General features: G+C 39.4%; 2 protein-coding genes across 3 annotated transcripts in view; one reads left to right on the forward strand and one right to left on the reverse strand.

Annotated features, from left to right (window-relative positions):
• Positions 1-5,755, reverse strand: part of dlgap4a (discs, large (Drosophila) homolog-associated protein 4a) — a 108,084-nt gene extending 102,329 nt beyond the window's left edge. Inside the window, exons 1-2 of the mRNA XM_085782513.1 lie at positions 5,667-5,755; positions 4,501-4,625 (exon numbers count right to left, since the gene is read on the reverse strand). The gene's annotated coding sequence lies outside the window, so the exon portion shown is untranslated. The remainder of the gene's footprint in view (positions 1-4,500; positions 4,626-5,666) is intronic.
• A 4,288-nt stretch (positions 5,756-10,043) lies between these two features.
• Positions 10,044-16,246, forward strand: LOC146984908 (poly(rC)-binding protein 2-like). Of its 2 annotated transcripts, none has more exons than XM_085782520.1 (13): positions 10,044-10,184; positions 11,119-11,253; positions 11,380-11,403; positions 11,498-11,530; positions 11,662-11,778; positions 11,904-12,035; positions 12,138-12,266; positions 12,799-12,873; positions 13,131-13,190; positions 13,544-13,616; positions 13,713-13,768; positions 13,904-14,073; positions 15,011-16,246. In XM_085782520.1, exons 2-13 carry the CDS (start codon positions 11,185-11,187, stop codon positions 15,045-15,047), a joined length of 975 nt encoding a protein of 324 aa, XP_085638646.1. In that variant the 5' UTR covers positions 10,044-10,184; positions 11,119-11,184; the 3' UTR covers positions 15,048-16,246. The 2 variants fall into 2 exon arrangements, with proteins under 2 accessions (XP_085638646.1, XP_085638647.1); XM_085782521.1 differs by having other exon boundaries at positions 13,131-13,172.
• The last annotated feature ends 1,425 nt before the right edge of the window (positions 16,247-17,671 follow it).

The raw sequence follows: 17,671 nt of genomic DNA on the forward strand, positions 1-17,671 counted from the left end.
GCTCTGCTCCGCCGTTCTAAAAATAGCTTGCACCGACATTTAAAGGTAACGAATCTACTCCTAAAACTATAGCCTAGGGATTATGGCAATGGGCCAATTTGCCAAAATGTTGAACTATCCCTTTAATGTGTGCTTCCTCATTGTCAGACTATATGAAATGGTCTCAGGGTTCAGTAATTAAGAGTCCAACTGCAAAACATGTCAAAATTTATGACTGAAAGCAGCCTGTGACAGACTTAAGTACTTAAGTTTACTTAGTAAACCTAGACTTTGTCTTTCATTGGTTTTGCAGTTAAAAGTAAGTATTACACAGATTAAAAATTCACCTGATGATTGTGTAGATGGGAAGTTAAGGCATTACCAACAATATTAAAATTCATGTGAAGGAAACACTGATGTCTGTCAGCGTTCATTGTTTAAGACCAAAAAACATGAACTTCAGCGTTGTGCTCTTGGAGAAATCACAGGATTGCTTAAATTGTGAGGACAGTACACACTGTCTGGGAAATGTACATGTCTGAACAAAGTGTTGTGCTGTCCGTGCATATGGACAACTTTGACCTGCTGGTGGTGGTCCCCCAGCTGCCAAGAAAGTCTATAGAGTTACTGAATGGGCTGCCACCATCATTAAAGTAGTACAACAAACATTTTACTCCAGGAACATTAATGTTTTTCCCACATTCTGACACTGTAATTGGTATTAATCCACGTAAAAGTGATATATCTTTAAACTTAGTTTCTCATACTCTGTATAGCTCTGTTCCAAATTGCATGTGTTTCCCTGAACACACAGAGTCCGGAGTGTGCCCAGTAGCTTGTATAACTGGGTTCTTCCTGTGGAGGATTGGCATTAAAATGCAGGCTGCTCCTCATGCTTGTGCCCCCAAGATATCACGCCAATTATTTGTCTCTGTGGGAGCAACCTATTTGCAGAAGATCTTCTAAAAATAAGAGTGGGGAGTCACAGCCGCTCCACATCCTCTCTGGTTCCTGACTGGACAGTTTACAAGGGCACGTGTCACCTCTCACTGTGACCCTGCAGGGCCATCGAACTACGGCTGTGGAAAGGTAGTGACGTTGCAGTCACCATACAAGCACAGGCGTTTGGTTCTGTTCTCACCCCTGCAGAGAGAATTCAGTCCCACTGTGCATCTCTGCATCTCCATGTTAGTGAGTTAACGGATCTGTACAACTTGCCCACAGCTCTGTCACACATGAAACCCAACCTTTCCTCTGCCACGAACACACATACCGCACATGGTTTTTGGGATGTCACAAATCACGAATGGGTGGACAAATGCATGGTGCATGCTCTGGTTTGTCCTCAGCGCCTTTTCTTTTCTAACTATTTCCAAGACCTTTCATTTTTAAAACAACATTCACTTGCTAATTAGCTGACCAATTGGATACCCCCTCTCTCTGACTTTGAGTGTGTCATCAGGTTTCACAATGAAATCCAGATCATTTACTTTAATATGTGTAGATGATTACATTTTGAGAGAATAAAAGGGATTCAGTCTCCCTTCTTAAAGGGATTGTTCAACATTTTGGCAAATTGGCCCATTGCCATAATCCCTATAGTTTTAGGAGTAGGTTTGTTACTTTTAATTGTCGGTGCAAGCTACTTTTAGAACAGTGGAGCAGAACCACGAGCTGCTCAGAGCTACGCTACGGAGGTGAATGAGATTTCTTGGTTTCCCTCATCAAACTCATCAAACACACAATCCAACAACTCCAAAATGCTCTTGTGGACAAGTTGTGACCTGCACATTCACCACGCTATGAGATAATAACACAACGTTACAAGACAGAGTTGTTTTCGAGGAAAATGCAGAGACTGCTTGCTGAAAAACTGCCCCCAATGGGAACGAACATCAGGGGTTTTGCATGAATTTGCTTTGAAAACAACTCAACAACAAGTTGCTGGATTGTATATTTGATGAGTTTGATGAGGGAAACCATGAAATCCCATTAGCCTCCGTAGCGTAGCTCTGAGCAGCTTGTGGCTCTGCTCTGCCGTTCTAAAAATAGCTTGCACCGACAATTAAAGGTAACGAACCTACTCCTAAAATGATAGGGATTGAACTATCCTTTTAATATGTGCAGATGATTTACATTTTGAGAGAATAAATGGGATTCCGTCTCCCTTCTAATTACTGGCACCAACTGTGTATTACACCACTCTATGTGCAGCAGATATGTGCTATTGTTGAGAGCTCACCATCATAAAATAGAGCACAATTCAGCTGAAAACAGAAGATGACTCCAGATGTGAATCCAGATCACACAGCACAGCAATATAACAGTGTGAGCGTGAAACAGGCTGCCAAAGACGGTGTGCAATGCAAAGAGGCAGTGGGATGTCACAGGGGCAGCTGACAAGAGGATGTTAGGTGGGCGAGTGGCATTTCATCATACAATCCATGTACAGTAATCAATGACCACTCACCAGTGCTGGGGAAGAGGGACAGGAGAGAGAGTGAGAGTGCCAGTGGGCATGTCAGATAAAAGCACCGAAGGAGAAAAAACAGGGAACAAGGAGAGGAAGCATTGAATTTGGCAGGGGGCTACAACAACAGAGAATAGTGGGGACGTGTAAAAGAGCACAAATTGTGTGAAAGATGCAGAGATTAAAGTAAGCAGATGATTATGTAAGCAATTGCTTGACGGAAGAGACACACATAAAAGGCCAGGGAGACCATGTGTTGATTGGAAAAGCTTGAAGAGCTTGTACCTCCTCTCTGTATAATCCAGCTCTCAGCGATCACTCTTCAGATCAAAGCAACAGGCATTTTCAACCTGATTAAAAATATTTTGTTGTGACAAAAACACTTGTTCTTTGTCTTTTTCAGCTTTGTGTGTTTTAACTTGAAGCTGTAGCACCAATGCTGTTCTCCTGACATGGAGGGGATGCACTCACAGCAGTATGTTTTTACCTGTTACTAGAGTGTGATGGTCTGCGGTTGGGTCAGCAGATCTGGTCGGCTGTGGTGCTATTTTAAAAACACCACTAGCCTTGTAAGCCTGGCACCATTCAAGCAGCACTGCAGATGGCTCTGAAAAAAGCAGGCTCCAACATCTACAGCCCTAGATTCATGTTTGAAATTTTAAAAAGTACTGGGACAAACTGCTTTCAAAATAGCTCCATTTCCTCCAGTGTGTGGAGGCAATCTATACCGAAAGCAATGGTTTTTGAATCCATGAAACTGAGCCAGACATGATTCATGAGTCATGCATGTAAACAACAGTGTGTAAACCACGCTGTGTAGGACATCAGTTCTGATGGAGAATTGGATCTATAAAAGATTAACGATTCAGGGGAATAGAAGACTGGTTACAGACAATAGCAAGCTATTCTGGACATTGACTAATTGTATTGTGGGTGCTCTGATGTGCACCAGATTAATGAACATGTGCTGGGTGAGTTCAGGCAGAATACTCTGACAACCAGACCATGAACACATGGTTATAGGGCTATACTGTTCCATTTTATTTATCTCTTCTGTTTCCCTGGCTTATATACTGTATAAACAACATCACGATTCTCAGGATTTAACTGTACCATCCAGCGCTTTGATGCTATTCTTTCCAACTCAAAATAAACACTCGCAGACAATTAAGGTCCTCATTTATCCCATCAATCTTGTGACAAAACAACAAAACAACAGCCCCGCAAGAAAACAAGGCAATCCATCATGAAGCGGAAAGTCATCAATCATGTTTTATGTATTTAAAAACAAAACAAAAAATAATGAAGCAGAAGTTCATTATTTTCAGGTCAAGAGGTGAAACCCTGTCTTCCTTTTGGGAGCATTGATACTGTATCAGCAAAAAATCACAATGTGTTCATTTCATTAGGTTTTCAAATATCATCTAGGACGAAAGCCAGAAAGCACAAACATCAAACTAATAGTATGTTTACATTTAAAATACTTATGTGCCCCCTAGATTATTAAAGATGTTAGTACAACAATGGATAATTTTACAACCATGTTAACAGAATAACCAACCACCTGTTTTTTAATCTGAAATTTTGCTGACACTTAGATCAGGCAGAACCTAAACAGATAAATTAATTAAAGTAATATATCATAAATAATAAATAGAAGTATTACTTTATATTTATAACCCTCTGCTTACACATCTATCTGCTCTGCTCACAGTAACTAAAACCTAGTAGCCACCGTTAGTGGCTGCTCTTTGAAGATATATATTTAGAGTGCTGACTCATTCAACAACAATATTCCTGAGAGTAGGGACTTTCACCCTTACTATTACCTTTGATTTTGGGTCTTTAACTGGGTGAAATGCCCTTTTTAAAGGGCTATGCTTAGTGCTACTTGTTCAGTAAATTTCATTTTTTAATCAGTGAGGTCATGGCACCTCAGTCAACACATCCAGCTATGAATGATTTTTCAGCAAGAAAAAGCTAAAAAGGATATACAAATAAAAAGAGGACTGCAACTGGTTCAATGCAAAAACCTAACTACCAGTACTCACAGTGTTATTGTGCCATCTGTTGGATTTACAGGTAACTGCAGCCATGTGTTGTCCAAGGCAGGGACAGAGCTCCATGCAGCAGTAGACCATCCATCAAAGTAACTCCATCCATTCCCATTTAGGATCTAAACAGTAAGGATGATAATTCACACTGGCCAGGTGTTGACAACAAATGAGCCTGTAAATTCCTGTAATTGCTATTATCATTTCAGCTGCTGAGAAAGTGCCTTTGCGTACTATTATACGGCCATATGAAGTAAAAGGCCCGAAGCATTTTAGCAACAAGACTAAGTTTATGAGTATACAGTATATAGTGGATTTGTGGGTCTGTAATGTGATGATTTGATGATTTACTTACACAATTACGTGCTGTTATAACTGTATCTAAATGACATGTTGACTAATTACAGTTGCAGGTGAATTATGGAAAACAACAGCAGAGCTATTTATGTGTTTCAAGAGATTTGCAAGCCACAAATGTAACATGCACCTCATCTTTAGGAATTTAAATCTGCTCTTTATGTTCCTTATTACTGTTTTGTTTTTTGTTTTTTTGCTAAATTTACAAGAATCAACTGGTCAAGCTAGTTTTAAGTCAAGCTAGTAACATTTCAATATAAAAGCACTCTCCAATGACCACTCCCAAGCTCAGACGTAGACAATTATGTCAAACTTCATCATCTAATCAGTCTAATAATAAAAATGATAATTTGGACTATTTAAGAACAGAAAAGAACATGAAAGAAGACAAAACAAATAGCTGACAAGATTAGGAAAAACAGAATTGTCAAAACAAAGGCTGTAAGAGCGACCCCAAGCGGCTCATGCTGCTGGCTACCTGTCGCATCTCCGACCATAACAAATGAGGAGGGAGGAGCTATAACTTCTCCTCCTTTCCCTCACCCTCCCTTCAGTTTCTCTGTCAGCAAGGTGCCACAAAATCTCACAACCACAGAAACAACTGAATAAAGGGACCCTCATTTACACGAGAGCCAGAGAGCCAACAAACTAACAAACCCATGCTAGCCTGTTAGCCGTGATGCTAGCCTACATAGCAACCAGCTAACCATAGCAACGGTCGCTGGCGAAAAGTTAGCTAACTTCATCATCTCCACTGTCGCCGATCTCTATTAAATACACATAAGTTAAGCACTTAAGTTACTTACATGGAGCAGGATAAAAGCCATTTCTGAGTTGAGCTGGAGTCCGTTAGCAAAAACTAAGGTGAGCCGATGAAAATTGTGGGGGTTTTTTTGTTTTTGTTTTTTTTACAAAGGATAAATTTCTGTAGAGCGGCCTCCTCCACCTGCCGACTACGCGCATCTCACCTGTGGTCGGTGCCCTAAAGTTGTAAACATGGTTGGACAGGAGCAACTTTCGTGCACTATAACATGCACATGTGCACCAATAACATGCATTTACTGCCAGACCAGGCAACCAAATCAAAGAGCAGAGACACTCAAAGTAAAACACACAGTATGAGTCAGACTTATAGGCTACCACTACCCCACCATATCTTTACATAGAAGAAAGTGTGTGTTGTTATTTTATTGTTGAAAGCTGCAGGGATTCATGAAATAGAAAATGGAGAACCAGATAACTGATCTACAATGGAAGTGAACCTCACCACACTTTCTGAATGAAAGTTGGCTGCGTGCAAAAAAAAAAAAAGGCCAAGGAAGCCCCACACTGTTGAGAGAAAGTCTGTCTGGGGTTTGCTAAAATGAAAGTTGACAAGTCACAATGCTTCTGGGAGGAGATCCTTTTTTTTTTTTTTTTTTTATGCCTCCTTTAATCTATGATTAAAAAAAGGAAGCCATAAAAGAAAAAAGAACACCATCCTAACTAGAAAGCCTAATTTATCTTAAGGGGTTGCTTTGCTGCATTTTGCACAGACATCCTTTTACAATCAAGGTGTTCTGCAGTGAAACATGCCACCCAGTGTCAGAGAGCTGTCTCAGTCGGACGTCATGGCTCCTCCTCCAACAGTATAAGAAAACATAGGACCGCTCTGAAATAGCCTGCTCTGAGTCCTGATCCTAATCAAACTGAACATCTATGCAAAGAGTTGAACGTTGGGTGAGAGCAGCCATCAAACCTGAGAGAACTGGGGCAGTGTGTTCAGGAAAAGAGGGTCAAACCACCGACTGAGAAGGTTCATTTAGGACTATAAAAAGACTGCTGACATTTCCTCAAAAGGGGGTGTTAAAAAATATTTGGCTATGGTTCCCAGTATTTTTGGCCATGCCATTTTCATTTAAGCCAGTCTGTGAACTATTTTTTACACATCTTGATGACTGAAGTAATGTAGAAGTTAACATTAAAATATGAAGTAAAAGCAAAAATACAAAGAGAAACACATGCAGCAACGACAACAATTGCATACCGGTAGCAAAGGTAGCAGTAATTTTGGCCACACCTGAAAATATCCTGTATTAAAAGCTTCAAAACACTGTTTGACGTTATAATTCCTTTCAATTTTTGGTGTGAAATTTATCCAAAAATAATTAGCTGCTGAATTATACAAGAAATACTCACAGCCAAATTAATGTCTCTGTGGGCGCTGGAGAAAAAAAAACAAAAAAATCACTATATTCTCATTATTTCCACCAGACACTACCCAGGAGTCTAAAGAATGAATACCTTATTAATACATTGACAGGAAATTAATTTGCAACAATTTTAAAAACGAATTAATCATTTAAGTCAGTTTTTTTTTAAAGCAGAAATGACTAAACATATCTGGTTACAACTTCTTATGAGTGAATATGTTAGTTCTTCAGTTTTGTATGATGTTACCTCGAGAAACCTCTTTGTATGACCTTTGACCTTTTACAAAATCTGAGTAGCCGGTACATTAGCTTGGAGTTCACGTGATGATAAAATACTTTTATGATGCCATCACTGTTTTCTGATATTCTTCATAGTGAGCAATCAAGAGGTCATAGATCAATATTGATAGGTTTTCTGTATGACAATTATTTGACAGAGAAATATGGAAGCAATTCACAAAATAAAACAAAGAGCTCATTATGAAATAAAAAGTAGTAGAATTAACACGGCCACAAGACAGAAGACAGGTCCATCAGATGTGGCACTGCTGAAGTTGACAGGGCTCCAGACTGCCCCTAAATGTTGAGACAGTGCAAGTAAATTTTTCATGTTGCACAAGTGCAACTAGTAAATTTGCCATTTTCTTCTTTTAACACTGGTGAAATGTAGAAGGGGTGACTCAAAAACTCTGGAGTCATTAGAGTTGGCAGGCCAATGCGTGTGAGGATCATGAATGAAAAGGAAATGTGAATATTTACTTTGCAAATCAATTTACAGTGTGAGCCCCTAAATTTTCTGCGTGCACTCCTAAAATTTTAAGTTAGGGGCCACCGTGCGCCTATAAAAAAGTTAGTCCAGAGCCCTGAGTTGTTCTATAAATTTATAACATAACTAAAAAATCATATTATGTAGAATCAAATGATATAGAACAGGGGTCCCAGAGTGGGGATCGCAAGGCACCGAGAGTGGGGTCGCGAGATGATTTCCAGAAATCAAATAACATTTGAAAATTATTAGAAGTACTGCATTCTAGCTGTTATTGTTAAAAAGATAAAAGTAGAAGTTAAAATTACGATTAAAATCATGCAAATACATTTCCCTCCTCATCTTTAGATGCCAACAGATTGTGTTAAATGTGGAAGATGATCTCCAATGGCCATCTCCAAAATCAAACCATCTCATTAGGTTAACGCTGAAACAAAGAAAACAAAGTAATTCCCAAAATGTAAATTTGCACAGCAACAATGTTCACATGTTTACTCAGTACTATGGTTTATGGATATTACTTTGACTGAGATATTTTTCTTTTAAAGTAATGTGTCAAAATTTAGTTTGCACATGACAGCAACAATGTTCACTTATATGTTACATGGATATTACTTGGACTGAGCTACTCTGCTTTTATCTTAGAGTAAATTGCTATATGTAAAATGATGATATCCTTGTTGTAAGGCTGTTCTGTTCTTTTGTGTAGTTGTGTTTGGATACACCTAGTGCTCTGTGCATACCGGGGTCACAGTCTATGGCAGTGGTTCCCAACCTGGGGGGCGCCAAAGATCCAGGGGGGGTCGCGAAGCCCTCTTGATTTTAAGGGGTTTAATAATTTTAATGTAATTAAAATGTTAAATAAATGAGTAGGCTGAGCATTTAATTCATATATGTGACAAAATCAACTAAATTCAAGGGACACATTAAACATTTATTTGTGTATTTAAATAGATAAAGAAATAAATTATAAGCCTATATCAATAGATGATTGAATATCAACAGTTTTAAAACATTAAATACGTAATATACAGCAGGGCAATATCAGGCACAATGAATTTGGAAAACATCATGGAACAATGAGAAAAAACCTGTGTAAAATTACAACATATTCTTCAGAACTTGTACTTTTAAAAACACAATTATGTTTTTAAAAGTACAAGTTCTGAAGAAATATGTTGTAATCATACACAGATTCTCCTGATTGTTTGTTCCATGCTGTTATTAAATTACTCAAATATAATAAAGTATTTCATAAAATTCTTAAAAGAAGTTATGATGTTCCTTATCTTGTTTTATTTTTCATTGGGGGGGGGGGGTCACCAAAGTTTTCAATGGTAAAAATATGGGTCCCTTAAGAAAAAGGTTGGGAACCACTGGTCTATGGCACTGTTATTTTGGAGGTCGCGGGCTGAAAAGTTGGGAACCCCTGATATAGAGTACACCACTTGGCCTTTGGGGGCTCCTTGTAGTAAGTAACCCCATTGATAAAAAATCTTTATATTTAAAAAATAAATGAATGAGAGTGAATACAGGAGGAAAACCAAACCAAAACAGTGATTCCCTGCTGGATTACAAAATTAATATATTTTCCCCAACTGTTTTTATTTTTATGTTGTTGTTTTTTTGTTGTTGTTGTGTTTTTTTTTCGAGATTGTATTTTTTTTTTTTTTTTTAATTCAAAACTTTGTTTCACAATACAAAAACAGTTTTTCATGGTAAAATGCAATTAATAAAGCACATTTATATTATACGCCAGGGGGAATTTATAAGTTTACAACAAAATTTTCAAGTTTTCACATATATTGATAGTCTTAATCGCCTTCTGGTTGTTTGAAAATTTGATGGAGGATATGTATTGCTTGAGCTCACCGTTAAAAGCAGTAAAGGAAGGTTGTTTTTTTACTTACATTTGTGAATATGAAATTTTGCCATTAAAATAATAAGCTTGATAATAAAAGTTATGTTAGCTTTTTCCTTGTTTTTGTTTTTTTTTCAGGTCAGGGAGCCCAAACAGTAGTACATTCCTCCAAAACAAAATAAAATAAAATCACCATCAACATTAATAGCAACAAAATTATTATTATTATTATTTATTTTTATTTTTTTTACCCCCCTCTTCTTTTAGGGAGCGCGCGGTCCTGTGGAGGGGGCGGGGCTGACCTGGTCGAGGGGGCGGGGCCTCGGACTGAGGTCAAAGTTGAAAGCATTTTGTCTTTTGTGCTAAGCAGAAGAGTGGAGTCCCATCGAACAGCGGCGTCTCTTCCCTCTTCCCCGGATCCTTTTAAAACTCCCTCCCGAACCTCTCCCCCTTCCACCCTTGCCACCCTACCCACCCCCTGAACACACTTCAAGGGACGGTTCGGGTAAGAATTTGCACGAATATGCGCTTTTTATTTCATTTTTTTGCGCCTCATTTCACAGTGAAGGACAGGAATAAACTCAGTGTGCCTCGGCGCCGCTCCGTAGGCCGCGGGACCCGACTATTCCCCGGAAGAGAGCGGGGATGATGCTAACGCTAGTAGCGAGTAGCTGAATGGAAAATTACCGACCCTGTGCTCACAGCTTGATTGGGGGGCGACCAAGAGTTAGCCGCTAGCTCCCCCTGTGATTCAAGTGTGTTTTTTCTTAGCTCGGCTGGCTAAATATCGCAGTGGTTGACCTATATTTACAATTAGGAAGTTGCAATGTAAAACGCTGTAGTTGCGGCTAACTTAGCATTCAAATCTTGTTTGCGTGACTAGCTGTGGTTGAAATAGGATTTACGTCGTCCCATTAGCCTCATCTCCTGCTGCTGCTGCTGTCGGTACATGCTCGGGTTCAAACTTACTATAATATGAGGAAGCACATGTGTAGCAGCGTTTACCAGGTCCCATAAAAATAAAGCGACATGCTGTGAGTGAGTGAGCGTGTGTGTGTATGTGTGTGTGTGTGTGTGTCACCGCTACAGCTGCTGCTCCTCTGTACCGGGAAATAGACGCTACCACAACCGGGAGACAGTGGGTCATTGTGCTAACGTGAATGAGTGGACTCGGGCCAGTCTAATGTGAATTACTGGACTGAAACGTCTCATTCTTCCGAGGTGGCCAGCTAACGTTATTAAACTACAGTTTTAAGTCTACACACTGTCTGCATCTCTTCTCTGAGCTGCACTGACTTGACTTGACTGACAGCAGCTTCCCCAACCAAACAAGGCTTTCCCTTTCCCCCCCTCTGACAACATGTGTGTGTGTGTCTCTTCATACTTTTCCAGTAACTACATTTTGTCACTAATGGTCACATTTTCCACTCTTGTTTCAGACGTTCAGCCAGTGACCAAAGACTCAACTTTGTTGCCAGTTTTAGTGTCTGAATTCAACTGCAGTAATGGACTCAAGTATGGTTGAAGGAGGACTTAATGTCACCTTAACCATCAGGCTACTTATGCATGGAAAGGTGAGTGTGACTGCATGCAAACTATTACTACTAAACTAATAATGCTCATGTACAACCATTGCTATCATTGCAGATTGCATTTGGTGCTTGTAACATCCATCTTTCTTTTTGTTTTCTCTGCTGTAGGAGGTTGGAAGCATCATTGGCAAGGTGAGTTTGTTTTCCCTGCCAGAACGATGCTACATCTACATCTTGTCCCCGTGATGTGTTTTGTAAATATTGTGCACTTGTGCTTTCCTTTCAGAAAGGAGAGTCAGTCAAGAAGATGAGAGAGGAGGTAAGGCGTTTTATTCATTCCATCATTTAGGCAAAACAAGCAGAGACATGTTCACAAAAACAACTTCACGTGATGATGATGATGCTGTGACTTGATTTGACGTTTCCTGTTTTGTTCCCCTGTCCTTGCAGAGCGGTGCTCGCATCAACATCTCAGAGGGGAACTGTCCGGAGAGGATCATAACCCTTGCGGGACCCACCACCTCCATTTTCAAAGCCTTCTCCATGATCATTGAGAAACTGGAGGAGGTTAGAGAAGTGTGCTACCTCTTTAATTGATAAAGTGTGACAGCAGTACATTTTGAAACTGAGATTTTCAATGTTTTTTGTTGTTTTTTTTGATTGTTTTTTTTGTGGGTGTTTCTCCCCTCCAGGACATCAGCACCTCAATGACTAACAGTACGGCCACCAGCAAACCGCCAGTCACCATGCGCCTCGTTGTGCCTGCCAGCCAGTGTGGCTCACTCATTGGCAAGGGTGGCTGCAAGATCAAGGAAATCAGAGAGGTTTGTCATCATCGCTCTTCTTTCTTTCAAGTGCCGAGCTCGTCTCGTGTCCCCAGATGTGCCCCTAACTCTTACTGTTTATGTTTGTGTGTCCGCGCGCAGTCGGCAGGAGCTCAGGTACAAGTAGCAGGGGACATGTTGCCCAACTCAACAGAACGTGCCATCACCGTTGCAGGGACCCCACAGTCCATTATTGAGTGTGTCAAGCAGATCTGTGTTGTCATGCTTGAGGTAATTTGTGCTTTTGCTCTTTTGGGAATTTTGCTGTGACTCTTATTTATTTATTTGATTGATTGATGCGGTAACCCTTTAATTTACAGGCAGCTAATTATGTCATAATGTCAAGAGATGGCCCAGAAATAACAGTCAATTTCATAGTAATGTTGAGAAATATAGCCAAGAAATAATGATTGATTGCGTAGAAATGGCACAGAAATAAGAGTCAATTGCAAGGACTGGGTGGAGAAAAATTCTGGCCTTTCCCTAAAAAATTCAAACCATGAAAAGCATGTGTAATCTTTTGCCTTTATGAAAAAAACATGACATTACTATGAAACTGATCGTTATTTGTAGGCTTTTTCTTGACATTACTACACAATTACTTGTTATTTCTTCGCTATTTCTTGACATTATCGCATCATTAGCGGCCTGTAAATTAAAGGGTTACCAATGATGATGCTCTTGGTGATTTATTTAGTTCTGTGTTTATGTTGATGCTGCTTCAATCACTCAGTCATTGTGGAATCTCTCTGCTTCTCTTTAGTCTCCACCCAAGGGAGTGACCATCCCGTACAGACCCAAACCCTCAGGCTCTCCTGTCATCTTTGCAGGTGGTCAGGTAAATAAATAAATCATTTCTCTCTCTGACAGTATTGGAACTGGAAGATAGTTTCACTTTGTCCCGAAGCAGCTCTGGTTCTCAAAAGGCATTAGATTATACAGAGGCCATTGTTCCAGGAGATGATATGATGTGCTGTTTTGTAGCATGTCTGGCTTTGCTCTTGTGGCACACCAAGGACAGGAGGACTGATGGATATTGGTGTAGAGTGTGTGTGACACAGCCACACCCTCCTAAGTGCTGTTCTCTCCTTGCAGGCATATGCTGTCCAAGGGCAGCACGCCATTCCACAGCCTGATGTAAGTGAGGGGCCCTCTGTAAGTGATCCAATATATTTGTAACTTCGGTCCTGGGAAGCCATGCCACCTTCTTATTTCATCCCTCTGACTTTCTTTCGTTCCACCACCACTGCTTGATAGACACGTCCATCTAATGTTTCTAGTGATTGTAGAATAAAATGCTAACATCAACATCTCTTTTTAAAAAGCTAAATCACAGGTCCCATCATGCTCCATTTCACATTTTCCTCCCATCATCACTAAAACCACTTACAAAAGGGAAAAATTACAAAATTTCTACTCCTGTGTGTTTTCAAAGGTTTTACTCACTCGTGGTTTCTGTTTGTTTTGCTCCCCTTCGTCGTTTTTTTTCTCCGCCGTTGTTTCAACAGCTCACCAAACTTCACCAGCTGGCCATGCAGCAGAGCCCCTTCCCCATTGCACATAGCAACCAGGGCTTCCAGGGTAGGTGGACAGATTGAAAGAGGGAGTGTGATTGCTGTAGATTTGTAATAATCCACTTAATCAACACTCTCATGGGGTTTCTTTGCCTTTCTTCAGCTGGGATGGATGCCTCTGCACAAACTGGCTCTCATGAGCTGACCATTCCAAATGATGTAAGTCGCATCTATCACTGCGTGTGTTATTGTGTGTGTGATGTTAGCAGAGGCACATGTTTACTTTTTGCTTTATCTATTCAGTGCGATTGAAGGTGTTAATGCAGCCTCTGGTTTTTGTCTTATTTCATGAAGCTCATTGGCTGCATCATTGGCCGTCAGGGCGCAAAGATCAATGAGATCCGTCAGATGTCAGGGGCTCAGATCAAGATCGCCAACCCCGTGGAAGGCTCAACTGACAGACAGGTCACCATCACTGGCTCCCATGCCAGCATCAGCCTGGCTGAGTACCTGATCAATGCCCGGTAAGAGAGAGAGAGAGAGAGCCTGTAGGCAACGGCAACACATCCATCACAGAGCAGCAGCAAGTAAAATGGGAACAAAACAACACAGCAGTGTTTTAGGCTTTATTTGTTTTGTCTAGTGCAGTTTGTCAGCTGCAGCTTGAAGGTAGAGAGAGTGTCGTCGTTGTTGTTTATACCTGTGTTCAACATTCACTGGACAACAGCCCATTGGACTTATTTTAGTGATTTCCACATGTTTTCTTTTGTCCATTCACACAGCAAGTTGTGATTTTTTTTTTTGAGTGCCCTCATGATTAATAATAGCAAGGGCAAAGACGGGAAGTTCTGCTTCCTCAAAAATAAAACTGGTCGACCAATTGCAGAGCTTTCTTTGTGTCAGTGCTTGCTGGTCACTTAATGAGAGGGAGAAGACAACAGAGTCCTCTCTGGTACTCAGGAATTATTGACTGAAAAAAAAAAAAAACGGCCTAATTGTCAACACAACTGTGACATATCGAAAAAAACAGAACCCCTTTTGGATATGTAAAATGTTTTAATGTCTTTTATTACATTTTCGTTATTGTTATGTATTTATTGTGTAGTCTCTTCTCTTTGTCTCTTAACCTGCAGGAAAGGTATTGTTTAGAATAAAGTTTGATTCATTAGAAGGATGAGCAGTAATGTAATGACGAGGCTTTTTTCACTCCAATGTTTCAGAAATTGTAGGTGCTTCATGATAGACGAATTTGTTCTGATGGAAAATCAATGCAACACACGCCTGTGTAACTCACAGCTCTTTATCTATCTATATACTCAGGCTGTTTGAATGTCTAATGAAAATGTTTTTACTAGGCCCCTGTTAAAGTGAAACGGCAACACAACAAGCACTGTGTGAACATGTTTTTATCGGTATTTCTAATCAATACTGACGTCGTCGTTGTGTTTCTGTTCCCCTCAGACTGTCTTCTGAAGCTACTGGACTTGCAGCCAACTGACATGGAGGATCTTCATCAGCACCTAATGTAACCCCTCCCCCTACTTTTTACCAAGAGGTCCCTTATTGAACTTAATGCAAAAACCAAGTACTCTAAACTCACTGTTTTTCTCCTCTGCTTTGGTTAGACACCTTCTCAGTTGTAATTACACCCTCATCATGATATCGGTATTTTATTTATTTATTATGTTTTTAAAATCCCTTTGCATATAGTTTTTAAAGACTTCCTTCTGTTGTATTTTTTTCCTTATTTTGCTGTATATCTGTATGATCTTCTTGATATAGGTAAAAAGTTTTAGAAAAATCTGAAAAGGCATAAATAATGTTTTTCTTATGTCAGATTTTTCTTAGAAAATGTAAAAATGAAGAAAAAAAAACACAATAACATTATAGATGGACTGTTCTTTCCCTTCCTTTTAAATATCTATTTATTTTTATTTAATACACAGCTCCTTGTAAGAGTAGAATTCATTGATATTTGCCATCTTCTGTTTTGAAGCTGTACTTCCTGAACGAGGAATTGTGGTTTTTAATGGGGTTCAGTGGGTGTAAATGATCTCCAGTTGAAGATGTATGCAGGAACAACCTTTGTAGTCAGAAGGTTATTTATCCCTTGTGTGGGTTCAAAGGAGAATTTAAGCTACATAATGTTTCACCTCTAATTTGCTGAGTAATTGTTTTGTGTCATTCCTGTGTTTCCATCCGTTTTACTTCTCGATCAGGACTTTTGAGCATTGTTGTGTACTGGATTCTGATAAGGGTGGGTGGGCCTTGGTGACTAGGAGCGGGCCTGAATGAGAGGAAAATATTTTCTTTTCTCTGAAATTACTAAGACCATAGTAATGATGATGATGATGATGATAATAACATTGAAATGTTTGTTTTAAATAGAGAAAATATTTTTTTTAACTGCAGGGCTGGGGAATGCTGCAAGGGGCAAAAACTACAAGACATATTGGTCTTTATAAGTATATTATGCTGAGGTATTAAATTATGATTAACTAGAAGGAGAATTATAGAATTAACACTAGTTTCCTGCTATCCTTTTTTGCCTGGGTCAGATTTTATTTTTTATTATTCTTTGCAGGATGAAGAAACTCACGTTTTTGTGCACGTTTTCAAACTATTGTAGATCTGGGTGCAATTAAATTGTTGAAGAAATGAAATGCAGAAATAAAAAAAAGATGTGAAATGCTTAAAGGGTCATCGATGTGAAGTTCACTCATTCACTCCTTTTATTAACCTGTTATCAGTATTGGATTTACCGGTGGCAGCTTCTGATAAAGACACCGTTTATAATTTGTAATGGTTAATAAATAATCCATTGATAACTTTTGGGCTAATTCATTAAAAAGACGCCTTAACCCCAGCTAGTCTGCTTTCTAATAAGCCGTTTTCTATGAAGTTATAAATGTTGGTTTATTAGCCGTCGGCATCAGCACATAATTAATCATTAGGAGATCAGTGGTCAAAGAGACTAAATTAAAGTGTCCTGCTGGGGGGTGAGGGATTTTCCACAACCTGGCAACCCAGAATGTAATAACTGCCCTATGGAGGATTATTTAATGATTCATTATGCAGTAATGGCGCCATTAATTACAGATTATAAACTCTATAAATGGGGGCCTTATCGGAAATGTGGTACAGATTCCTGAATTTTTAACGAGGGTCTGGGGTGAAAGGGCAAATTTGAAGTCAAGAAATGACACCGGATCAGTTTGGACATGCTTAAAGTAATTGAAAATAGTCATTTATTTCTTGTTCAGCTGTTTTTCGCGTGACGACGCAGCAACAGCACCAACTTTAGCTATAACATGGCCCGTCTTTTAAAACAAACAACACACATTTGGTTTTGTTGTTGTTTTTTTTTTGTTTTTTTTAACCAATACATTATTTATTGTTGCTCATAATATTTTGCTTTCGATATAACTCCTATGTTACAGGTACAATGTGCAATGCTGTATAAAAACAAAACATTTCTATTCAAACCCAAAGGATACTTACTGTTCTACTAGTAACCACCACAGAGAAGTGCTCTATTCCTTATCTGGCTACTTCCGCAGTAATATTAAAGGGTAAAAGGTACAGTTGAGGTTTTTATGAGGCCTGCCAGTATAGTGAGCTATAGGACTTCTTTTGGTTCATTACTAAAAGGTAAATTAAGGGGCTCAACATTGATTTTTTTTCGTCTTTTTTTCCCTTTTTAACGTCTTTGGGAAACTAAATTACCACATATGTGAAAACGTTGTATGACACTTTTTGTGGTTTTGTACAACTAAACAGATGCTGCCGGGGCTCATGACCACAAGTCTGAAAGCAAATCACCTGAATCTCCAACACGCCTCGTTGCCCTGCGAATACAGTAGATAGCTTCTACTTCATCTCCTTTGATTGAACCGTCCATCTCGGGTCAGCGGAGCGCCCTCTTAACTGTTTGTTGCTGAGTTAGTGGAAGTGGACTCGGTGGTTAACAATGCTTAGTGCAGGTCAGAAAGAGGTCATTTCTATATGAACACATTCACCGCTTTTCAAATGCACGTCATACAAATACAGAGAAAACCAAAAAAAAAATCCAACAATTTCATAATCAGGTAGAACATTAAACTCAGTTTCCAGGTTATTAGG

This window comes from Trachurus japonicus, chromosome 7 (genome assembly GCF_045865225.1).
Source record: "Trachurus japonicus isolate A0001 chromosome 7, Traja_1.0".
NCBI lineage: Eukaryota > Metazoa > Chordata > Actinopteri > Carangiformes > Carangidae > Trachurus > Trachurus japonicus.